The 27,050-nt window shown below is 36.6% G+C and overlaps 1 protein-coding gene across 4 annotated transcripts in view; it reads right to left on the bottom strand.

The window, feature by feature from the left end:
• Positions 1-27,050, bottom strand: part of NAV3 (neuron navigator 3) — a 273,383-nt gene that overhangs the window by 164,589 nt on the left and 81,744 nt on the right. For all 4 annotated transcript variants that reach the window (XM_040596077.1, XM_040596078.1, XM_040596079.1 and 1 more), the window contains exon 4: positions 1,743-1,815. In XM_040596077.1, coding sequence (XP_040452011.1) covers positions 1,743-1,815 — 73 coding nt within the window. The remainder of the gene's footprint in view (positions 1-1,742; positions 1,816-27,050) is intronic.

The following is a 27,050-nucleotide window of genomic DNA, read 5'->3' as shown; positions in this document are numbered from 1 at the left end:
ATTTTAAACATAAATATGCTGGCAAAATGTTATGAAGGTAACTTGACTATTTCATGATAAAAAGTCTGGTTTTCTCAATTTCTTCTCCTTGAAAGAAATCATAATATTTAGATTTTACATGCTAAAAATGGTATATTTAAGGGACCTACACTGTATCACATTGTGATAATTTGAACTAATATAATTAAAAAATTATATAGGGCATTTACACCAGATTTATGACCAACTCAAAACCACCATAACTAGTTTTAATCTTATTTCAGAACTCAAGGTCTGCCTTCTAAAATTCAGTTTGAGAATAATGAAAGTTTTAAAAAATAATCCTTGCATTTAACACTATGTAGTATTATTGCTTTTAGTAGTATTTAAACTTAAAGCTACAGTGTTGAAGCTTATATCCTATTAAAAAATTATTTTCCAAAGTGAAATAAAGGTATGAATAAAGAAATGTATTACAGAATGCACTCAGATTTTGATTTCACAAAGTACAGAAAAAAGTGTCATTCGCCATATCATGGTATTAAACAATGAAGAGTATTCTCATGAAATAAATTAATGCTATTCACATTATTCATTATTTTATATGCAAATAAAAATAGGCTAAAAAATCAAGTTCTAAACAGCTTTGAGGTGAACAGCAACATGTAAATGTTCAGTACTCTTTTGCATCAACACATCTACAGTATATACAGAGGTCCTTTTAAATCATTTAAGGAGCTTTCTGTAAGCTGACAATCACAGTGAATAGACAGTACATATTGTGGCCGTGTGACACTTCTGCTAAGGTACTAGAGAGGTGCAGATGGTGAAAGATAACAATTCTGAGTTAATTTCAAGATCACTGGTTAGGATTCACAATTTTTTCCCTGTGTATCTCCTGAAAATCAACTGAAATTACCATCTCTGAAAAAAAAAAATTTTTTTCTTCTATGTTTTAGTTGCACTACAAGCAAAATAAAAATATGGGGTTACACCCCATTAATACCTACTGCCTTCATCTGCACAGAGGCCAGAAGGATTTTGAAGGTGCATAGCTCCTTGCAGAACTGCTTAATTTGTTACAGGCCAAACGCTTGTATACATTTTATTAATTTACAAGATGAAGTATCTACCTGACTTAATTTTTCATTACCAAGACAATATTACATACTAAATAAGACAATTGGTATCTTAATGGTTTTGATTTAATACATTTATTAACTTAGTTGTAACTGCATCTGGCAATCAACTGAGGTGACTAATACAGCAAAAAAAGGTTTTAATAGAAGCAGCAAGACCATTCACTCTCTCACGAAATACATGACATCAAAGGAACACAATAATTTTCAGACCCACCCTTACAGCATTACTACTACTAATAAATTTGCTTAAATGGTCTTCCCTGGGTTTACCTGAGTTAGGTTCTCATATCCATGTTTGTTGTTTTGAATTGTATACATGAACAAGTTAAAAAGTATGCTTGGGAAACACTGTACCTATTAATATTGTGGAGATAACATGGAAGGATTAATACTATTGAAAAATATTATTTTAAAACATTTCTCAAGCTTCATAAACATATTGAATTTCTTGGTTCAATTTGAAGGGAAAATTAAAAGGAAACTCACTCACCATCACTAATCTATATTTTCATGCTTTCAAGACAGTTGGAGTTTGGTATTTAGATGCAAATAATTTGCATTAAGAAAATTAGTTTTCAGAAAAAAATCCTATTACTTGTTCTGATGATTGGTTTCTCTTACCTTCTGCAGAAAGACCTTGGACATTTACGCCTCTGGCTGCCAGAAAGCTAAGACAGACATCAACATTCTCAATCTGCAATATGAACAGAAATAACAAGCAGCATAAGGCTGTTTGACAAAATGTAGAAATGCAGGGAGGAAAGAAAAAAAAAAAAAAAGAAGGAAAAAAAAAAAGAAACAGCCCAGGAATGAATACTTTACATTCATTGCATACTACAGCTCTTTACCAAAGTTTAACAAGAATGATTACTGCTAATTGGGGAACTGATATAAAGCTTTCATTGTCTGCTTTGGTGCTTAAAAACAATTCATAAATGCCCGATCCAGAATGGCATGCTGGCAAATCAGCAACCCACCTAGTTAACATAAAACTGGATTTTATATGCTACAAGCAAGCAGCAATGAAAGCATCCACAGAGAATTAGACACTGAATATACGCCTAGAGATGCGGGTGACTAAATTAACTAAAATATGTCAGCAAAAGCCTTCAACAAATATGACAGCAAAGGTATTTCCTGGGGATGATGTAGAATTCTGTGAAGTGATGTCACAGCAGTGGTTTATTCTCTACTTTTCCCCTTCCAATCTTATACTAAATAATTTTAGCATGCTTCATGTTTATGCTTCTTGGAAGAGTGCTTGCTTAGTGAACAACATGGTGCTGACTTCTGTTAGTGGTTTAGAAGAAATCTATAGTTACCACAGAGAACTTTAGACAGGAAAAGAACGTGTAGCCTAAATGTAGATCAATAGAAGGATAAAACATCTTACTCTAAAATGACTAAACACAAAACTAATTTGACACCCTTCATATGTCTGTTTCTAATAGGTCAGGGTTCTCTTGAGTTACCATCCCCAGCTGGTTCACCCAGTCCTCCCAGGATCTATAAAGCAAATAAGTATAAAAGTAGATCTTTTAACTCACAACTTTTTCTATAAATATGCTGCTATGAAAACAGAAAAATTATGTTTAGAGAGGTGTCCTATGTCAAGTGCCTTAAACAGACCTGATTTTAAAACAGATTTTTTAGGTTGATGGAGTATTTCAAAGCAATTAGAACCACAAAAGTAAAATTCAATGTTTAAAAATGTATTTTAAATACCTATATTTATTGGAAAACAATAGGAAAAAAAATATTCAACTCCAAAAATATAAGCCTGCAGTAGATCAAGTCCATGCAGTTTTATTTGAATGTTTACACATTTTACGATACCTCATATCAACAGTTTTAAAGCATCAAAACTATTTGAACTTTGGCAGTATCTTTTCTCGCCTAGGAGGAGGGCCTTTATTATTGTCATGTTTCTGTGACTGTAGTTCTGTCATTATTTTCAGAAAATGGTATTAGCTGAAAGGAATATAAATATTCTTTTTACTGTTGACCCTAAAGTATATATTATGAGCTCACACGGACTGTGTTGATCCACAGGTAGTATATATAAATTTATAAATAACTGAAAAATGTTTAGAAATGTGCTTTCTAAGGATAATAAAGTCCAAAGCATTAGTAAACCCATTTTTTAAAGTCTTTTCAAACACTTGTTTTCAAGGACATGCTACCATTTATAGGATGTCTCTCCTGAATCAATGAAAAAAAATCACAAAACCCAAACTCTGCAGCTAACGCTAACTAAAGTTACTTCAAAATGGGGCTTTACCATAAAGTTTTCAAAAGTCACTTTGGCAGGTGTCACCATTTTGCACAGCTGTGAATGTGGAATAACCATCTTAAAATCAACAGGGGTTACTCCAACTCTGGCCCAGCACAGTAACTGCAGAAACTCAAGCATTAACTCTGTCATTTTCTTAAATGTTTATATAGTTTTACACCATGAAAGAAACCCAAATTAACTAGGTCATTTCAAAAGGTGTAGCGATGTGACACTGCTAAGTCAGTTGCAAGTTAGCTGCAGCTAAAATAGGAGGATTTGTTTCTTCCTCACCTCCTTTCCTTCCCAGACGTGGAGCCCTGCTGCTGCCACCTCTGCTGGGCTTCAGTGCTTCTCTGAGCACACCAGGAGCTGGCTCTGTGCAGAAAACTCACCCAGCAAAATAGGCAAAAGTATTCTAGCCACTCCAGTTCCCTGTGCTGTCAGATAAGCACAAGAGTCAGAAGAGAGGAGGGCGCTTCCCAGCCTGAGAAAGGCATGGTTTGGGAGAGGATGGGGGAGGTGGGAAGGAGGGACAGGCAGATGATGCCACTCCTGATGGCAATGGCAAGGAGCTGGGCTGGCTCAGCCCTGACCTCAAATTACACGCCTGCATCAGTCATGAAAATAATGCACACAAGGAGATACTTGTAGTCAACCTTTAAACAATGTCAGCTACATAAGAAAACATTTTGAATGGAAATTTTCCTGTCCTGAAGAATTTAAAATAAATTAAGATTTGTTTGGGTATTAGCTGTATAACTGAGTGTCTCTTTAAACTTTGAAATCAACCATAATGCAGAATCAACTACTTCAAAGATGGGAATTTTTTCTCTACAACTAAGTACTGGAAGCCAAAGGGGGGTGGGGGGTGGGGGGCAGAAAAAAAAAAAAGAAAAATCAGGCCGACATCAGTAACATCCATCATCAGTAACATCCATCTCCAAATAACTGAAACAATCCTAGTAGACTGCCTCGTATAACCAAGACATTTTTCATAATGCCCATGTGTCTTCTGCAGTAGTTCAAAAGACCATAGCTATAAACAAAACCTAATTTATTAGAGAACATTTAAGCCCTAGTGTGCTGTGAAAACATGTCGATATCTATCTGCAATACCGAATATTAGTGAATAGTAAACCTAATACACAAACTTTAACATACATTTAAGGTGAAAAATATCCTATAGAAATGGCACCTGGTTACTTTACATGTCTCCTTCTACAGCATGTGTCTTTGAAGTCACATCTCTCAAGAGAAAACTAGTCATTACCATTAACACCAATGACTCAATATACTGCAGAACTACAAAGCAAATTCCGTTTTGCTTCACAGTTCATGAAAAGGATTGTAATAGAAGCCCTAAGTCCACAGTCAGCCCTCTTGGTAGTGGTGTATGAAGCAATAGCAGTGGCCAGCTTTCAGACAATAGACTGTGGTTGCACTGTTAGCCTTATAATGAAGTCTTGTTTTGACTTGTGAATTGAGCAAGTTTGGTGTGGCAACTCACAGCCACATAATACACTGAAAATGTCAGAAAATAACTCTTACAGTCAGTTTTCTGATAATAACTGCAGTTACTACACAACTCTCAGGAACTCTTAGGAGACTCAGTGAGACATGCATTAATACATTCTTGGGTTATTTTCACTTTCTTTCCATTCCAGTCTAGAAAACCTTCTCCTTAAAGTTGTCCCATTTTGAAGCTTTCAGTGTGTCTCTAAACATTGCTTTAATTACCTACTTCTTGCCTTGGCAAACCACAGTTATTCTTTGAAGTCAAACCCTAGCAGCCCCAAACACTTTTTATTCAAACTTACTAACAGATGAGAATAATTTTGCAATTACAAAAGTTCTGAGAGATTTCAAGCAGCTTCCACTCCTCAATACTGTTTCAATCAAGACTGGTATGAATCCCTGAAGTCCATGTTTATTTAAGTAGTTAGTGGTGGGGTTATTATATGCTGGGGTAAACTCTTCCTAGAGCTGACACTGCATATGTAGAACTCTACCTGCCTATATATCAAGGGCTAAAGACTTTGCAGTTTAACACTTACTATGGATGCCTGACAAAGTCTATATCTTACATATGCCCACAGTTTTGTAGCAAATTTTGCTTGCAGCAATTACCAGTTTGTAACAGAGATGATGTTCGTCATTATCGCAAATAGTATCATCAGAATTACAAAGTGTTGTAGCCGAAGTTATAGTTCATTACAGTACAGAATTCAGGATATACAGATTGGCCTCAAATCTTACATATTAAGATACATAAAAGTGACTCAAATTTGCAAATTTTCCTGTAGAAGTTGCCAAGATCACTGTTGCTGCATAGCTCTCCATCACTGTCAATGCCCAGTTGTTTTTGTTTTTTTTTGTTCCAAAGCACTTATTTTATATTAAAGGTTCAAAAGAGTGGAAGAAGTGCAGTACACTGAATAGCAGATCTGCCACATCAAAAATCTTAAAACCTATAAATGGGATAAAGAATTAATGATATAACAAACCTTCATAGCCATTTAGACTTTTGTCCACTTAGCTAATCAATTAACCATGTTTAAAGTCAATCAATATTAGACAAGATTGCTTTTCAGAGGTAACAAAAAACTATTTCTGACAATAAAATCACTTCCTTATCAAAACTCAGGAATACTATGTCCAGTTCTGAAATGTAGCTCCAGCATTGTGGGTACAGATAAACTCAGCTAAGAGGATGATAGTTTAGGAATTAAGATTTGTGGGCATCATCAGGTACATGACACCATTTGATGTTTTTTAAATTAAGCCTACTGAGTTATGCTTACAATATATTAAGCTTCTTCATAAATCAGATCCTTTTAATGTTGCTCATACACACAGCATTATGAAAAAATAACCTGAAATATTTACAGCACAGATAGTAGTAAGCTCCGATGTATTTCTATGCTCACATTTTAAGAGGTTATAGTCCCAATGATTATGTACAAATAAGCAGCAATACTATTAATACATTATATGGCATACAAAGAAGATACATTGCAAATCTGCTGTAACATATTACATTGTCTAGTTGTGGGTAATCTGCTTTTGACTGGAAACTATTTGAAATTTTACTGACATAAATAAATCACTAAACCAGACTGTGGGACTCGCATGTAGATAAACAGTAGTACTTAATACCCAGCAGTTAGCAGACTTACAGGAAGAGCTTATTTGTGGGATTGTACTCACCAGTGAGTCAACATATAGAGTATGTCTATTTATTATAATTATTTTTGCTGTTACCAAGATTAGCTTTCATCTCTTTTGTCTGGCAAACGCCACTTTCTTCACTTCCAAACATAAAATTAATTGTAGGATGCTTTGGAAGACATGTAATGATGACTAATACAGCATTATACTTTTCTGTATTTATAGGAAGCTCTTAAAAATACCTTGGTTTGACTAACGCTGTTTGTTAAGTTTATGATAATATAGTTTAAAAGAGCATATAGACACATCCACAAGTTAGTTGTTATTTGCCTACTCTGAGCTGGATTCCTCTTGCTAAAGAATGGGACACCTTTATAAATATTACACCTTATTATTACAGTGTTTCTATACATATATGCTCCTAAAATAGTCTTGATTATTTTGGCAGTAGAAGTAAAACAGTAATTTCTTTTAGCACTTCATTCAGTGTTATCTTCTGTAGCTCTGTGTGTGTTTTGACATACTGCTTCATGACCCAAAGCCCCAGATAAAATTTGGCAAGGGATTTGCTCTGTAAAAGTTTTTTAATGTTGCTGATGGCTGATTAGGGACACTCATGGAAATAGTCTCCCACAGAAACCCAGAGAGTCACATATACACTCACCTTCTAGAGCACAGAAACTCCATAAAACTCTTCAGTATTTGTTGGTGGTTTGTTTTTTTGTTTTTTTTTTCAACACCAACATTAAACAGTACTCCTTTGAGATTAGTGTTATGGCATGAGACACTCTGTGTCACAGTATTTCAAACACACTTTACCAGTAAGTCTTCTTCCTAAATTTCCCCAGAGTATTAACCTAAGTTGAGAGACCTGTATTTGACTCTTTCTTTCCCATGGATATTCGTCATTAACAAAATTTATGGCGGTCAACAGATTTAAATGAATGTATTATTAGAAAACAATTTATTGTTATTAGACAGCTCATTCTTATTCCGGTTCTGTAGCACTAGTAGAATCAAAATCAAATAAAAATACAATACAGGCCTTACAGTTAGCATCCTGGACTCTTTAAGTATTCACAACATGCATGCTATATAAAATTAATAATATGAGAAATGGAAGAGCAGATACTATTTGTCTGTATGACTTTCACGTGAACCCAGCATGGAAGGGGACACACTAGCTTTTGAGTTCTGGCTGCTTTCTTAGTAGTAGGGGAAAGTGCCAGTGATCTAGTCTGAATTGCAGGCTCTAAGAACAGAGATTCAGGCAAGAAACCAAGATGCCTTCATGTGCAGATAAAAGCATTTTTGGTGCGTGTGCTGGAGCTGGTGAGAGAATGAAACTATACATGGTAGAATTAGTTATATAGAATACTCTGGAAGAAACTAGAAAATATTTTGAGGTGGGCATGGCCTAAATTCTGATCTTCCCTCAGCTAATAAAGAACAGTATGACAATTGGTCATATACAGCCTCACAGATACCCATTTAAACCACACATATACACACTACGTAAAAGGTCTGTTTTTTTGGCCAAACTTATATCTTGCACAATCTGCTATGCCTAAAGCAGTTCTCAGAGACTGAGAAGGACAAGTTTATTTCACTTTCTGTTCCTAATTGACTCATCCATTGCACACATTGTGACTTGTTGACAACTCACTTGTAGTGTCAGAAACACCCAGATTTTAGGTTTGCCTGGTAACTTTGTTCCTTATGGGTTTTCTTCACAGCTAGTTTCAGTAGTTTGTGTTCCTGTTTTGCCTTTCCTTAAAGCAAAGGTCTAGAAAGCTAACACAGAGAGATATATAGAGAAAATGCTTGTAGTTCTATACTGGCATATGTTCTTTATCCTTAGTTTTAGCACTAAGATTATTTAAAAAGCCAGACTTCATAAACCAGAGCAGGTGGACATTTAGATTTTTTCACTATGTACAAAACAGGCACAGGTCCAATACTCCCTTCACCAAAAAATAAGAATCAAACAACTCAAGAACTGTCTCCATTTCAAACAAGTGAATCCACTCTCTGTTGTTCTATTTACTATCATATCTCTATATGGAGCATGATGTTGTCAGGCTGACAAATGCCCATTTCTGATAGCCAGCTTACACCAAGGAGGTTCAGCTGAAGTCAAAAGCATCTTTCCAGATCAAAACTGGTATGCAGAAATCGATTACCCAGTCCAATGTCTTTATCCTCCTGCATATTCATTCTCCAACTGTTACACAGTCAGCACTGTTTGGGCATCTAGCTGATTTTTGAATGATCACTGAAATAATACTCAGTTATGAGAATTCCCTGTTCTTCACTTGAAAACAGATGTTCAGCACATCTGAAGTTCTGCTCACCTCTTTAAAAAAAAAACACCAAACCTGCAAAGGACAATACAATTAAAATATAAAAAAATTCCTAATACCTTTACAATTGTACCTATTCTGTGGGACAAAATGCATCCAAACCATAAAAAGTAAGCAATTATGATCTGTTATAACATATGGTAAGATTTATTTTAATGGTTTGTAAAAATCAGTAACCTCAATCATTATAAGAAATACTTTCTGTGCCATGTGCTGCCTTCAGTTTGGTATTGTTGATTTACCTGTTTTCTGTGAAAAGCTGTCACAAAATTTTACTTATAAAATTGTTTTGTAGTATTTTCATTACATTTTATTGCTGTATGTTATCCACATTGATTCATAAGTATTCAAAAAGGGAGAATCCTGCTGCAGAAAACATTTTTTACTCAAATTTATCTCTATTATAGCTAGAAAAAAATAGTAGAGTTAAAGATTTTCAAAGGGAGCAATATGAAACAAATTCCTATGGTCTCATTTTACAAGTATTATAGTGAAATGTAACAAGAAACTGATTTCTTTCTATATTTTTATATTGCATGGATTAAACTAGTTTAACACATCTGAGAACAAGCCACCTGCTTTGTTGTCTCTTGCATATTTAAAGTTGGGTATGCTTATTAACATATATGTGTGTTCATACAAAATTAATAATAAAAGATTTTTATTATTGAGCAAAACTGTCTGAAAGTCTTATATTTCCATCAAGATTCCCTATGAAGAAACTGTACGTAGCATTATTACATAATAAAAAAGCTTTTACTACTACTACTTAATAAGGACACTCTGAAGAGCAGAGAATATGCCCAAATTCTTCCAAATCCTGCAGTAAATGCAATGGGAAGACATGTGGCCCAGAGTACTGCAAAATTTACAGTGACCTGACTGAGGAACCTGTTCAGTTTCAAATTTGCAATCTCTGTGCAAGATGCTGGTTTGTCAGGCTGCATGTTCCACTGGTCCCTTGACCAAAGACTACTGAGACTGGGTGAACTTTGCCATGAATTCTCAGTTCACCTTGTAGACATGAGGAAAATTTGAAGAAAGGGAAAACTGGGAGATAAACAAGGTCTCCAGTAAAACTTGCAAAAGTACAAAGAAGAGCAGAGACTTAAAAATCACATTATTTATGTTCTGATAATGTATTTCCCATGAGCTCCTAACATGACAGCTTATTGCAATAATTTTTTTGTAACTACACTGGAAGGCAATGTCAAGTTTCTGTGGGTGGTGTAAATTTGAAAACCCACCCAGATAAAACAGGTGTTAGCAGTTCTGCTGGGAGATATTAAGTGTGTTCTGCTGACTTGCTGTTGCACGTGGCCTTTTACCTCACCCAGATGCAAGGCACATTCCATTTTTCTATGGAAATTATAATGCATTTCAGGGTGTTAAGCAGAATACGCTGACACGCACATACATTTGGCTTGACTTTTTTCTTAAAAAACTCCTCATTACTTGCAGTAGAATAATTTAACGAGTATTCAATAAAAATAACTATCAGTGAACCATGTAACAAAAGTCCAACAAACTGTTCCAAACTAAGTATTGACTTTGCAATAAGAGATGATATATGCAAATTAAAAACTGATTTACTGGAGGCATTTGGGGAGAATTTTACCTTAGAGAATAATAACTACTGGTATGTAGAAGGCCTCCCAGGCAAAAATTTTTAGGAAATGATGCTGGAGTTATTTAATTATTAGTTATTTTTTGAGGAAAGGATGATGGTGTTATTTAAAACTGAAATACCTTCCACTTCCTTTTCCAACAGATATTAAGGAACACGCACATCAAATTCATCCAACATGCACTCTGAACACGAAACATGACCAGTAAACCCAGAAATGTGAAAACAAATTAACTTCTCAAATACTTGGAGAATGCAACAGACATATGTACTGACCTGCTGATAAAAGAATGTATGAGGTCACTGTTGAGGTCAGAGTATGAGCTGGGGTGTGTACTGCTTTTAAGAAACTGCTACAGTGGAAAATGGATCCCTTTTGACATATATTATTGTCAGCCTTATCAGGAACATGAAAGTGACAATTGGTGTTGCAAGTTTTACATCTAGCATCTGACCTGCTGCTTGAAAAGCTTGGGGTGAATGTGAGATAAGCTCTGTAATGTGAAATACAATTTATTGGGTGTTTTTTCTGTTAGTATACATCCACCAGTTAATGAACAATTCAGTTATTCTAGATAAAAGCATTAATCCTAATCACAATTTTTAGATGGCCAAACAGGTCATTATGAACATCTGCTGTTCATTTTCATATTAAAAAAAAACAAAACAAAACAAAACAAAAACACAACCAAAAAATAAACCAAAAACAAAACCCAACAAAAAAATCTCTGTCCACAAACACCCCAAAAAACAGAAGAGAGAAGAATGCAACATTTTAATCTGTTTGTCTACATAATGGTGTGATCTTGCTTCTCTTTGTCTCCCTTTCTATCCACTCTTCCTTCTGTGTGTTGTCTGTATTTGCTCTACCCAATTCTACACAGCAGTCTCTACAGCAGACATTACAAAGCACAAAATACAACAATAGTAATTTCTGAAGTGCTTTTTTGTTGTTATAATAGAAATTGTCAGAAGAAAGTGTTAGCTTTTTGACTGGAATATAGCACTGGATTTGGTCCTGAACAGACTCCTGTATTCAGATTCAGAAAACCATGGAGTATTTCAGTATCTTGCATGAGTTTCTTAGAAAGCTAAAATATGACTCCACAGCAGTATGGATCAAAAGAAAAGACTAGGCAAAAGTTCTTTGCTAGCATCTCAAAGTAACTCCCTACTTCAGTGCTCTCATCTCTGCAACCCTGTGGCCACCACCACCGTGAAAGAGCTCTACACATGCACTAAGAACACAAAATTGAAGATAAATACTACCCTGCAAGAATGTTTTTAAGGCGATGATAAAAGGAACTCTGTTTGAACAGTGTTTTTTAAAGCAATTCATCACTTCAGTGAGCCAGTCTAAAATCTTTTTTTTAGTTATGCAACACTCCTGAGTCAGCAAGGTACTAACATCTAAATATTTATGGAACTTGGCAACTTCCAAAAATTGGAGAGCAATGTGAATATGCACGCTTCTCTAAAACAGAGGAGTTTCTCTCCATTAGGTCAAAAGAGAGTCAACAACAGAGTGTTCATTTATTAGACTTAATTAAACCTTTGAAAGCATTCCAGTTCTCTCTTTCACCACTATTCAGTGCATAGCAACTTCATTTAGCTCATCAAAAAAAGCAGCTTTTAGAAAGAAGTGCAATTACAACCAGTGACAGGATGGATCCTTTAAAAGGTAAGTAAACAGGTAAACTATGGGGCATTTCACTGCAACTCTTGAACTTTGCCAATGGAATCCCTCCAGATGTACTTTGTGCTTTCTGAACCCTCCCTTTTGACTGCATCAGAAGTCCTAATGCTACAGCTTGTGCAGGAGAGACCCAGACAATTGCCTTCTATCTTTCTGGCCTTTTGAGTCTAAAAATATTTTTATTTGTTTTAATTAGATATATTTTGCATATTACTCTGAACAAAATTATATAACATTGAGCTCATCAAAAGAAAAGTGGTAAAAAATACTTGTTATTAGCAACTTCTAAAAGTCCAGAGATTTCTGTAGGTCTAAAATTATGTGGCTGGCACTCCGGCTGGAACTTAAAGTCCTTGGGAAGATATATGCAGGAGAGAACATAAATCACTGGGTTTCCTTTATGTTTAATTTTTGTATTACTGAAACAAATAGATTTAAGCCCTAGAGAAAAAGAAACAAAACTGGTGATGAGCTGATGTCACAGGTTAAAAGTATTCAAATTAAACCAGACACCTTTAAAAGCCATAGGGATAATACGAGAAACTTAGTCAGGCTTTCACTTTTGCTAGTGTACTTGAGCATTTTATCTTATACCATGTTTAGCATGATATACAAAGAAATATTAGCTCGTGCTGCACATGCTTATAAACAGCCTTCACAGTAACCTGTGTCTTTGCTAAATGTTCATAACCAATGCAAAGAATCTTCCACATTTTCACAAGATCTGGTGTCTAGATTCTCAGTCAATGAAAATAAAAGCACCTGAAACCACGGAAGGCAATGAGAAATGGGCTTTTAAGCTCAATAGGGCCAGGATTTTTTTTTTTTTTTTTTTTTTTACTTAGCCAAATGTTATAATAGAAACATCAGAAGTGCTTGAGCCTATAAAATGAGGCCTTAACAAGCACTTACTGCTTGCTGTCACTTCCAGTTGTAGCCAATGAAGTGTGGCGTGTAGGAGGAAGCAATTTTTCAAATAGTTATGCAAGTGTTTTCAAGTTCCAAAATACAGCCAGCATTACTTGAAAAATAAGCATTTACTGAACTTTGCGGGGGGCACATATCTTCAAATAAACTAATTTATATGATGAAACAACATAAATCTTTCAAAACTGTTTATGTCTAGAAATCCAAATAGAAGCCTTAAATATACAAGAAATATGAAGACACCCTTGCGTGTATGTTTACTGTGGAGTGTTACTGCTGATCTGTCCATGAACTGAAAGCTTTTACAAAAAAATCTTAATTTAAAGTTATTATCAGGAGGAAATACTGAGAAAATCTGTGAGTGACAGGCAAAACAGCCCACAAGACTGGGATGCTGGTTAGCTAGTTATGTGTGCACTTAGAAAGCACAAAACTGTAGCTATCTAACTTCATGAACTATTATTTATTTCACATACAAATAGGTCTCAACTTTCAAGTGTGGAAGCCATGGGACAAAGAAAATTCTTGTGGTATTATTTCCCTAGAGAGAAATGTCATTGGTACGCTCCCATTGTAATTCCAAAGAAGCTGAAGAATCAAGAGGTATGGATAATTCAAACAAGGTTCCAATTAGCTGACAATAGAAGCCTAAATTAAGCATATTCTAATTATTATATAATTAAAGACTGCCAAAAGCTACAAGCTAAAATACAAACATATTTCTGTCTCAGGAAGTCTGTTCAGATTCAGCTTTTAGGACTTCACAAATTTGGTGATGGTCAGGATGCCAGCTGAAAGAATTGCTAAGAACTGCATAGGTAAACAAATGCTTTAAGTTGATATAGACTCTACAAAAAGCAAAAATTATTTGTGATCAGTTTGTGAGATTGAAAACATTCAAGTCCTAACAAAAAAAAAAATGTATCTTGGACAGACTCCGAAACTGAACCCTGGCCAGACTAATTCATATCCAGACAGTGGGCCAACTTAAAATAAATTCAACTTAAAATAAGTATAGTTCTGATTTATGTCATATGATCATCTGTTGATCATATGGTCAGCAGACTCCTCAGACTAGGACTGTTTTAAATAATTCCTGCACATCAGAAAGCTGCCAAATAGATTACTGTATTTATACTATATTTTTCTGCTGAAACAAAAATGGTTGTACTGTATTCTAACAATTTGTGTATTAAGTTTCAGGTCATCGTGGACTTAAATAGACAAGTTACATAAAAAACCCAAAACCTATAAGAAGATTGTGTTAATATTTTAATCAACCTTATGAAAAGCCTTTACATGAAAAGGGATTAGTTAATGCTGTTGAAATAATCAGTCTTTGTGATAATTTGCTTCTTCTACTGCTAGCTTAAGCCAATTTACCTTTGTGTACCTTAACAGTCTTCCAATAACAGGGTCACCAGCTGTAATCGAGTTTATACTTAGGGTTAACAACAGTATTTAAGTCCAGTATAATGCAGCCAAAATCTTTACTAACACAAAGTTGCAGCCGCTCAATGGTACCTCGTGGCACTCCAGATCAGTCACATCCATGGGCTCCTGACAGCAGGAACAAGTTGGCAGAGTAGTAATTGCAATCAATGGAAAAAACATGACTACTCTACACCTGTTCCCATGGTTGTGCACATAGCTGCAGGAGACACAGGATTTTTTTTCTGAGAAAACCAGTGTGCTTCATTTTGATATTTCATGAAATGAACAGTGACAACAGTGGTGTGTAAATGAATACTGAAAGAGCAGGGAAAGAAGTACCCTCAAATACCCCTAAATACAATAACTTTAGATATTGGGGAAAGAGGAGGAGAATAGAACAAAAAAAATGCCAGGGTCACTTGTTCTTGCTAAGTCACCTCTTGCAATGCCATTCTCAGACGGGGAATACTGACCTGATGGACCACTGGACCGCTGCTCTGACGCAGCAGTGCATGCTAATTCATGTGGGACAGCAACAGGGCACTGGGGAGAGGCTGTAGGTGGAAGGGATTTGTAACAGAGTTCATAGAAGAGGTTTATTCTTTGAGTTATAATTACTGCCAAATAAAAGAACAAGGTTAGATGGGTTAGTGTGCATAAAAGTCAAGGAACTCAAAAATGGTGAGTCTGTAAAAGACATTGTAAAATCAAGCAGATTTGGCATTCTTTCCATGGAACAGGCTAGCACTTAGCTGCAGCAGATGTAGGCAGCTTCTGTTCCAGCAAAGATCAAGGACAGAGTGAGAAAATACATCTGGACTGATCATAGTAGTTTCAGTATGCACCTACTTTTGGTTCTTTCTCTTCATTTTCTAGCATTATAATCGTATTATATTCTGGAAGTAATGCAATATTGCTGAAAAAAACTTTTTCTGGCATAAAATTTTTAGTATTTTACTTTCTAGCAGGAGAGCAAGGGAAGGTTGTCAAGTCTTTTTTAATGGGCTTAACAATCACAGATGTAGGAGGACATGATGGTTTTTGTTACCATGTTGGTTTGTAATTAACATACTACATTGTTGGGACATTCTATGTTACTTTATTATCCTCCTGTCTTGCAGACCCTTTGCTATACAGCCAAGATTTGAAATACTGGGTATGTATAGTTGTTAAAAAATGATTCAGTTCCACTGTCACATAGGCATAATTTACCACACGATACCTCCAAAAGCTTGAAGATTTGTTGGACAGTGTTTATTTCAATTTTAAGCACAAGTAAGCTTTTAAAATTACAAGAAGTGTGTCTTCCCTCCTTTCTGCAGAGAAATTCACAATGCAAACCCTATTCCACCCTAACACTGCTAGTCACAATCCCTTTCCATTTCCATTAATTACAATGGAAGACACAACTTGTTGTTTTCTGGCACCCTCTGCTGCTTTACACATTACACCACAGTGTTTTATGGATAGTTGCACAGTTCCTGTATCTCTATAAAAACATTTTCCGTGTAGTTGGATTTCCTAGCCCAACCAAATAAAAGATAATGATAATCACACTTGGTGCGTGCCCTGTTGTTTGCAGATGTTGACACTTAGATCTCAAATTGTGTAGCATCTCTTTGCTAAACTTAATCTGGACTCACTCTAAAAAATAGAGATAGTAACTCTGGCAACTCTGTAGAAGAGTGGCCATCTCAGACTCTCACGGATGTCCAGATAATCAAAGCTCCCAGAATTCTGAAGCTCCCACAAACCTTCATTCACAAATGAGAGGCAGGGAGAGTGGTTTAAATGCCTTTCAAAGTGAATAAAATCATTGAGGGTTCATCAGAACTACACAAGGTATATGCATAGATGCATGTCCATATGTGTGTGCTACACACTGAAACACAGGCCCACACTGTTTCTCTTAAGAGTCTTGTGTGTTACTGAAGCTTCAGAATTTACCATTGTCAAGACAGGCAGTGGTAGATTATCTAAGGAAGAAGGATGAGTGACATACCTTGGGACTCTGCTTCAATGTTAAGAAACATTCTTTTGTGAAAAGTCTACCTCTCTGAGGAAATTCAAGGCTTCACAGACCAGGAACAATAACCTTTCCTTATTAACATGTAGCACACAAAATTATAAGACAGTCTAAGAAGAAGTACTGTGAAGAAAGTGGTTAGAAAAGCTTTAAATAGAAGTGAGTCCTCAACTACAGCCATAGGAGAACTGGCATTTTGCCACGGTTCCAAAATAATCAGACATTTGATAAAAATCTAGAAAGCTGACAAAATCTCAAAATTACCAAAAGCCTTGTTTGGATATACTGTAAAATAAAACCACTTCAGAGACATTGTTTATTTTCTTGTTCAGCTTAAATATGCATTTTTGCTGTTCAGCTAAACATCAGGCACTTTCTTCTCTATTTTTAAATCCAGTAAACATTCTAGACATTCCTAGTATTTATAACATACTCTCCCTATAGAAGGTGATAAAAATACACCATCACGAAGCATACATATTTACTGTAATCCTGCTGTTGCTATTTGGGAAAGATGTATTAATGACCATAACCAACAGGTGCTTTCTAAAATGCATGTCATTGTCAATTTACATGTAAGTATTTTAACTGCATGTTTGTGTTGAAACTTTTTAGTGCATTTCTATTAATGGAGGTTTCAAGGCCATTTATTCATCGTCTCTTTGTCTAAGCATCTGTATCACAAATACATATTTGATCCATTCCAAAACTTCAGAGAATGTTCACATGACATTTTTTAGGGGGAAAAACCCCAAGTACAACAAAAAAAACACCAGAAAATTGAAAAGCATAGAAAGCTAACTACAGATGGGGAGAAAAGGGGAGACTGTCCAACTGTATCTCTCCAAAAAAACAAATACTTCAAAGCGTATGTCACCCACTAGTCTTTAAGCGTACTTCAGTATTTCATCTCTGCATCTCCTCCCAATACAGTTTAACATGAGTTTCTGACTGAATGACATTCCCGACAAACACAGCTGAGGGATGGGGAGAAGAGGCGGGCACAGCACACCTCAGTGGCATGGAGGTACTGGCGTAATCCAGATATAGATTGGAGGGAGGGGGGTTTCAAGGAATTTCTGGGGGAAAGTGTGAAGGAAAATAGTTAATTTTAAGGACTAAAAAGGTTTTTTTGTGTTCAGCAGTCTTGGCCTACAGCAGTAAAATGTGCATAACCCTAATCCTAGCCGCAACCAAACAACCCTAACCAAACAAACTCAGTTCTAACCTAACATCTCAGTAGATTTCATGGAGACCAATATAATCACAGTATAAGTACTTCTTATGACATGATTATTTCATTAACATCTAGATGAATTATTCTCATGTGATTCCACACATTAATAGGGCAAGGAATTTGTAAACCTAAACAAAAAGTCTAATAACTGTATACTATTTATATTTAATGAATAATGTACTTCCAGCCTAGTACAATAATACCCAGGATGTGTTCCTGTGGCATTTTCTTTTATGACTTCAGACAGTCAAATGTGAGTGACTCAGGGGAATATGCATCTCTCTGCCTGATGCAACTGAGTAATTCTGAGCTGTTCTGTGAAGAGAGATTGTCATAAATCCTGTGGTCCTTTTAATATTCTCAGATCTTCTCTGGATGTAACAAGAATTGCTTGTTTCAGTGCAGAATAAAGAGTTCTAAAAAAAAAAAAAAAAAAAAAAAAAAAGCCAAACCAGAACAAAATCACAGCAAAAAAAGTGATTTGGTTGCCTTTTCCTGCCCTTCTTTTCCAAGTCCATAACATCCTTAGGCAGGATGGATGAAGTGTCCCATCCTTTATGCTCAAATAGATCGAACACTTGCAGTGATTCTCCCATCCTTTCCTTAACTTCCTCTTTCCTTCACAATAAAAACATGTTTGGTCTCCCATGAAAAGATGTTATCGTGCTTGTCTGTCCAGCTCTCACCCCATCTATATTTTCACTCAGTTTCTAGCATTTTTAGAAATTGTTTGTTCACAAAAGCAGTCAGAATCCCTCCTCTGCCAGTTCCACACTAAACCAGTTTGCCTCTCATCTTACTCAAACTGGCTCTGCTGTTAACATTAATAATCTCTTTTCAGTAAGACTTCGAACCAGAATTCCAACATCTTCCTCCATGAATGCCAACCATGTTTAACATTAACATCTTTAACTTTACCCTTAACAGAAATTCTGTCCTTTTCCTTTCTTTATTCCCTCCATTCATATTGCCACAATTATTACCATAATGTACCCTTAGATGGACCCTCATTATTCCCTCTAATTTTTTGTTTCAGGGTGCCACACACCTCTATTTTTGATACTCTCATTTTCATTTTTACACTAGTCTTTATGTCAAGTTAATGTCATCAGCATACAAGAAACAAACTTCAATTTCTACACTGATGATGGAGATGTTACTTCCTGTAAGTATTCTTCTGTTTGCATTACCTATTTGTATATTTACACCGTACATATACCTACATGCATTGCTGTTAGCTAGAGAATTTTTAAATTCTGTGGCATACAGGATGACACAGAAAAGTCATGGCCTCCCTAAAGGCATACAGAAGTTTGTGAAAGCGTTTGTTGATGTCTTAAACAAAGAGGGAGAATCCAGTCCTGAAGGTCAGCTTCTAAAATTTTGTCCTGCACTTATCATATATGGTTCAAGAGTTTGAAAGGCCTTATTTCACTCTCCAAAATGTTCAGTGCCCTAAGCAAGTGAAAAGCAGTCAGATATAACCTGATGCTCAGTACACTGATCCCACAGAGTGGCCACTTCCCCACACATGGAGCAGGATCTCATACAGATCCGTGCTGTCATCCCCATTATTTCTAGGTAGCAACATGAATACATGTGTAGAAGGCTTGCTGATCATTTCTCACTGCTTTGAGCTTCAGGACATATGAATTGTATGACAGAATTTCTCAGACTGCTGGAATAAGCTTCAGGGCCCTATAAACCTGGAGCAGAGCTAAAGGAAAATGCATCTTAGTAGTTACTATTCCTACCATAAACCAAGGGAATATGGGAGACCTCAATGAGATAGTCAGCTTCAAAACTCAGCGAATGCCAACAAACCTGTAAATTCTCTGAAGCCATCTTGTACATTGTACACTGTACAGTGGATTGCAAGTGGCTGGATATGTCAAACGTCCAAGAAAGCGTTCCCTGGAACAGCTGAGGACAGTCACTGGGAAGTGTGCGGAAACGGGGCTGATTCTCAAAGGGAAAAATCACACCGTGAACCTACTTAAGAAATAAGAGGACTTGTCCAAGAAAACCTTTTTGGAAGGATAGCTAAGACATGCTCATAGCTATGACATTCTTGGGCACTTTCCTGGGAATCCCAGTGAGGGTACAAATTGGATGTAAATCACCTACCTAGTGAGGAATCTCAGAAAGCATAGTTAGTTAAGTAAAAAAATGTATGGGTCTACTTGAAACTACCATCAGAAAATGGGAAACCCAAGTATGTATCATGTTGAGGAGTGTCATTTCCTTCACAGATAAGCATCTGCCTAGAACGTGTCTTAATGGAGCCTTATCAGCCTTGCCTGCTTCAGTCCAGAGCTGCCACTGTTACAAGGTAGGAGAACAGACTGTGAAAAGAAGTATTTGTTACAAGCGTGGCTCCAGTGGGTATTTTACCCACACTCCCAAAAAAAAGAATTGCATGAGGCTTCACTCTGCCAAACCACAAGAGCTGGATCCAGAAATGCAGAAATAACTGGTAAGTAAACCCTTGGGGAGGAGGGACACCAAAGAATGTATAAGCTGTGCATTACCATGAAAAATTCTTCCCAGGGAATAGGGAGCATGATACTTCTGCCTCCTTTTATGAAGTCCCAGGAAGAGCTGCAATTGTTGGGAGCTGGGTAACATGCAGGAACAGGCTTAGCTACACTGAGTCCTCATAAAATTCTTCTCTGGATAACACCCTGGCTCGAGGCCACACAGAGGTATGAACAATATCAGCTGTTATCAAGAGCAACTTGGATCCCTTTGATCTGTTTTGTTGTCCGAACTCTGCCTTCATCAATGCGAACAGAAATCCAAGTGTGGACTTTTAATTAAGGCATATCAAGTTCTTCTTCAAGATGTAACAGGTCTCCAAGACGAGAGGGTCTTTTACTTCACCCAAGGAAGCCCACAAGAAAAAGTTCCTCTTGTAACCAAACATAACTGCTCATTTCCAGTGTGACCAGGTCCCTTTTAACACACCTGGCAGAGAGGGAGACTTGTAGAGCAGAGGGGAATTTTAAGATGGTACTGGAAATTCCCCTACTAAGTGTAAACAAGGCAAAAGATACAGCGTTTCATCTGCATTGCCAGGAAGTTCACAGAATGGAGAAGAAATCATGCTTACCAGTCTTCTCATGGCTGTATACATTGTGTACAAAAGGTAAACATCCCTATGTGCCGATTTTTATGTTGTACACTGAAAACTTCTCTAGCAAATATAAATAGGTATGTATATTTCTGATGTGGCTATGCCAAATAGCCAATGATCTGGAATACAATAATCTGGAATACAGGTATAGTGTCATTGGAAGGAGAATCTTGTCTGTTTCTCTATTCCAGATCTGAATATTCTCATCAAAATTGAAATTATCTTTCTAACTAATTGCCATGTAAGAAAACCCCTTAGTCTTCCTCTGATCCTTTCCACAGAGTCCTTTATCTAACATCTGGGCATACTCTTCAAGTCTTTTGTTCCCCAAACACCCACACACGAGCTATGACTGTCTTACAGATTCTTTCTATGTAACACAGCTAATATATGAGCTTTCCTATCTGTAAACACGGGAAACCTCTCACAGGAGCCCAGATTATAATTACTACCACTTTTTCTCTCTGACTTTACTGAGATCACTTCACTAGATGTCATGCTATGAACCTGTCATCCTTTTCTAAAAGTACTTTCATTTTTCCCTTCTTCAGGCTACTCCATTACCAAATCCTAGATAGCCCTTACCCATCACAGAGGACAGGGAAATGAGTTTTTGACTCTGCCCTGCCCATACTGTGAGAAGCCATTCCTTTTCACGACATTTTTAAAAAGAGATTTGTACCAACTGTTTTCTTGTTATCCTACCTCTTATGCAAACTGCACCTTCTCCAAAACAGAGCAATCTATACTTCAGACTGTTCACTTGACTTCAGAAAACTAAGCATGTAAGCATGCACTATGGAAACGAAACTACTGTTTTGTGTTCCATTCACTCAAGCACAACAAACCTGCACAGCTGACAAAACTAGTGTCTTTTCTTCCCTTGTATTTTCACGAAACTCTCATAGCAGCCTGTCTTGAAATCTGTGAAGATCCGCTGATAGCCATGGAGTGACAGCCGGAATTTAAACAAAAGAGGGTCACACAGGTGTCACTGCAAGAAGAAGCTGGCCTGCACATGAGAGAGGCTGGGATTACTTTTCAAAACTCAGACTGAATTTCTAGTTGTAAGGGACCATATTTTTATACTTAGCCAAAATTCTGTACATATTTCAACATGTCACACTTGTGTGGAAGGCTTACTTGGAGCGGCTCCAAAGCACAGCAAGTATCTCTTGAATCCATACAGCCACCTCACCAACAACTGCACCAGCAACGCCAGAAAATTCTTACACATTTTGCAGACAGAAAGAGCTCACACGTGGGCTCACTTGACAATGAACATAGCCTTGATATTTTCAGGCTTCCCAGTCCTCAAAGAGCTCCACATAACCATACCCCACATATTTTCATATGGAATTCTATGGGGCTGAGTAGAACCAACAATGCTTACTTTATACAGAATTATCCTCTTTCGAACAAACAATTGTTAGACACAGAATGCTAAGGCTAATATTCTTATCCTTGGACACTGATGTTCCTGGGTACTGAGGGATGTTACTCAACAGTGCCTGCTTAGCACATCCCTGCCAAAGCAAGTCTGAGTGCGGGTGTCTGTTCTGAAGGGAAGTATACATACTATAGGGCACCCTTAGCAGCTCATTTCCACCTGTTCATCCTGTCCACAGGCTGACTCCCTGACAAGAAGAGAGTTGCATGCACCTCATCCTCTTGCAACCTTGGCTTCCTCTGGAGAAAAACTCAAGCACACGAGCAGAGAGGGAGCCACTGGGGGCTTTTGTAAGACTACAGGAACACTACAAAGCACATCTGCCAAACAAATTACAGAGCAATATTTACCAGTATAGACATGGTCACTTTGCCCTACTTCAGCTTCAGGATTTACACACTTCTTTAACTATGTAATAGGAAGTTTTCTCTATCAGAAAAATGTTCCCTGGTTAAGCAGAGACTGAGTCACTTACTCCACCTTCTTCTTGCTAAACTACACAACTCTTCTTCAGTCTCATTGAATAAAGCAAAATTGCTGGCATTCTTGTGGCTCTTTTCTTCAACATTTTTATTTTATTAACATATTTTTAAAGGCATTATTAATGGAATCAAGTACAATGTTATAGAAATGATCTTACTGGTGCTGTAGATAGTCACTGGTTCCTACTTTTTCACAGATACACTGCTACTCACCCAAAGATGGTGTCCCCTCTGCTAACTGCAGCTTTTTACTAGATGTTCATATCCATTTGGCAATGTGCTACAGCTCAAACACATTTTCCAGCTTCCTGATCTCCAGGATGTGGTAAGCAAGACCTGTATTTTTATTGAACTCAACTTCCTATGTTTGACTGCAGCATGTCTATATCCTCAACCATAAAAATTACCTTTGAAGCATACCTTTGGTTATACAAACTGGTAGAAGACTCTGCCAAAGACTGACAAAATGAAAAATAGTCTTCATTAAACTCATGCAACTACATTAGGAACCTTTTAATAAGAAGGGTCTCTCCAACCCTTTAATAACTATGAAAAAAAACCCTGCTACCAACTACAATTAAGGATGCTTTTGTGCATAGACGTGTACTGGCATAGACATCTCATGGGAAGTAACAAGACCTAATTTGAAGGAATAAAAAACAGCTAATAAGACAACATCAATCCAACATGAAAAGCAATATACTAAGTACTTTTGGTAACTCTGAATTTGTTTTACTCTTTATGCAGCTGAAAGAGCTGAAAAGCACCATACACGGCATGAGGAAAGAATAGAAAAATTAGTTTTGTAAAATTCTCTAGGGACAACACTATAAATGTCACCATAAAAAGATTTTCAGTCCAACACTTTCCAATTCTCTTGCATTTTCTATGACAACCCCAGGACGGATTAAATTTGACACTCTGTAGGCTTACTATATGTTTGACGTGCTCTGTTTAGGGTCAAAACACTACAGAACTTCCAGTACATTTTTAGTATGTTCAGGAAGAAAAAAATATCTGAATTATTTCTCTCTGGACCATTAGAGAAAAACTTTATAGTATATTTTGCTACTCAGGACATTATCCTGCTTTTTCTAATGATGAGGGAACTTACAACAGAAATTAAAGAAACAAATGGCATATAAAGAAGCAGAAAGACATTAACTTTTGCTTGTATGAAAACATAAACCCTTGAAAGACTGTTATCTTCTAAATAAAGATTATTTGAGGTTTCCTTAATTGATATACTTATGGAATAATTAACACAAGGAAAAGATAGAAATGAATGTGGTATTATTTTCCATTTAAAGGATTGAAAGAGATGATGAAAAAAAAAAACCAAACTGAAGTATCATATCCCTCCTTGAATGCATAGCTGTAGAGAAAAAAATAGGCAAGACAAGAAGACTCCATATGACACTGTAGACACACAAATTTTGTTATAATACACAGAGTTTAAAATCCTTATAATCTTCATGGAAAGCATTCATAAGAAATACTAAAGTCTTTTTACCATGTTAGATTTACCCAGCAAACAAGCAAATATTGTGAATTCTCCTGCAAGTTTCATTTATTTAAAGTTTCTGAGATTTGCATATGAAATAATTTATTCCCCAGTACATCTCAGGTTCTCAGACTCCATGTGTGACATCAAACATGTGCACATAAAGAGAGCCATGAAAATCCTTCTAAAGCTAACTATGCAGAAACTGGATACTGCTGGGGTTCACAGGTTTTAATTTTTATAAACTTGGACCTGTGGAGGCAGTTCAGCTTGCCTGCAAGTACATACATCACTGCCAAGACGAGCATAAAGTGCAAGACATTGCAATAGACCTATCTAAAAGAAAACTAAAGCAGCAGTATTTTATACACATAAAATAAGCATTAAAATATGTTTACAAATTAATAACAGCTGAATTGAGATGTCTTAACAATCCCTTGAAAGATGAAGCCGTTGGCAAGAGGAAAACCAAATGGTGAGTGGAACAGAATTTGGGAGTATTGGTAGTGATTAATTATGAATGTATATCAGTATCATCTACAGAGGATATCAAGTGTTTCCAGCAGCAGACAATCCATGTCAGTGGTCTCTAGCTTCTTTCAAGCTAATAAAATGTCTTAGACATCACCTCCTTGGAAAGGTATCAAATGGCACATGAATACAGAAAACATTTCTCCTTAATTGCAAGTTATGAGAGTAAGGATTATGAAAACACGTGAAAGAAACGGGTAATGGGATTCTTGAGGTTTATGAACTAAAAAAATTAAAATGAAAGCAATGAATGAACGGCTAACAAACATGCTATATGTTGCTGATTTGATGGCTGGTGTTCTGACAAATCCTGACACGACATTGCTACATACTGGCATATGTCAAACATATAAACCAGCTTTGACCACTGTTACACTTTTTTTCTGCACATTGCAAACACCCAGGAGTCCACTGTTCCAAGGAAAATTGTCCTATCATTAATTGAGCAGGCTAACAAAATTGAGCACTGCCAAAGGAAATTACCTGAAAATGCATTAAAACGGTGCCTTCAGCTAGGCTAGTTCAGTGCACAACCCAAAGGAAACAAATGAAGAGCAGATTCAAAACGCAGGGTCTCTGGGATGCTCTGAGAGGAGAACTGACAGGTTTGAACTACTTTAACTTCAGTATATTTTAAATTTCCCAGCTCAATTGAAGAAATCAGCAGTATAAAATTGTTATGTCAAAATGCAGGAAAATAATCTGATCAGACTGTAGAGATAAAAATAAATAAATCTGATCAGACTGTAGAGATATATTTTAATTCGTAAAACAATGAAGCATAGAGACTGAATCAAAAAAGGATCAACAAATATGTTTCTACTAAGTTAAAGTGGCTAAATGCAATGCCTTAGCACTGTGCAAACACTGATGTATGACTATGTACAGGAGTTTCCAAAGCACCTGGTTTGAGACCCAGAGCACCTGAGACATATTCTTCAGTCTGGCTGAGCTGAGAGGTGGCCTTATGGGAGGAGAAGGAAGATGGATGCAGTTTCCCACAGGTACTGCCGCAGCATGAGCATGCATAACTGCAGCAGAGCTAGAGATGAAATCCAGAATCCCTGTGCCACATAAAGATTTACCTGGTAATAGGGGGCAAACACAAATAATGCTGCTTTGGAGATGCAAACTTACTAGAGTAAATAGTTCTCTCTGCAGCTCAGCTTTCTCTCATGGAAATGAAACTCAATAGACATCAGTGGTGGGTCCCTAAGCAATCCTAGATGGTTGCTAACCAATTACATAACCTTGGGAAATCATATCACTCTTCTGTGCTTCTGCCTCCTCTTGTTTGTCTTGTCTGTCTGGAATGGCAGGTTTTAATGTGATTAGAGAGCCATTATCTCTCGATCTGTGTGTGTAATATTACAGTTCCACACTGGAGTTCCCAGCGTTCTCAGCTGAGGCCACTAGGTGCTGCTGTAATATGAGTAATTAAAATAATAACTATTATTAAGGAAATTGCATATATTCTTACCATGGAGTGTTTCAAAAAGCCTGAAAGCCAGAGAAAAACCTTATTCTAAACATACACATTTTTTTAAAAAAAGAACCAAAAGACCTCATTTTCCACTTTACTGGTACTCAAAATTTTTCCTTTTACCTTTTGCAGCTTCACAGAAAAAAAAGCTGTAAATTCCTTCCCCCTTTAGAAAGTGCACTGAATAAGTTTAATTTCTTTTTCTACTCCATCTCTATTTTTAAGCCCAGCTTCAGCAGTTTGCTATTATGCAAACTCATCCAAATCATTATACTCCAAAATCCTTGCCAGCTACACAATCCTGCACCTTATTCATGCACTACTTGAATGTGAACAGAAAAACAAACTCCTCAGCATGGGGGAGCATGACTGGAACTGCAAATGATTCAGTAAATGCATGGTGATGTTACTGAGGCTCAGATCTTGTACCTGTCAGTTCCACAGCCTTCTAAGGAGGCTTTATCTTATTAAATGTAGTTGACTAGCCATAAACACAGTAAAAGATTAATAAGACTCCATATGAATCACACTCACAAAATGCTTCTTGCCTGAGAGTATTCAAATGTCTTTAAGCAGCTGCCAGCTATAAC

Source organism: Falco naumanni, chromosome 5 (genome assembly GCF_017639655.2).
Source record: "Falco naumanni isolate bFalNau1 chromosome 5, bFalNau1.pat, whole genome shotgun sequence".
NCBI classification, from domain to species: Eukaryota; Metazoa; Chordata; class Aves; order Falconiformes; family Falconidae; genus Falco; species Falco naumanni.
This window is presented reverse-complemented; position numbering and strand designations above follow the sequence as displayed.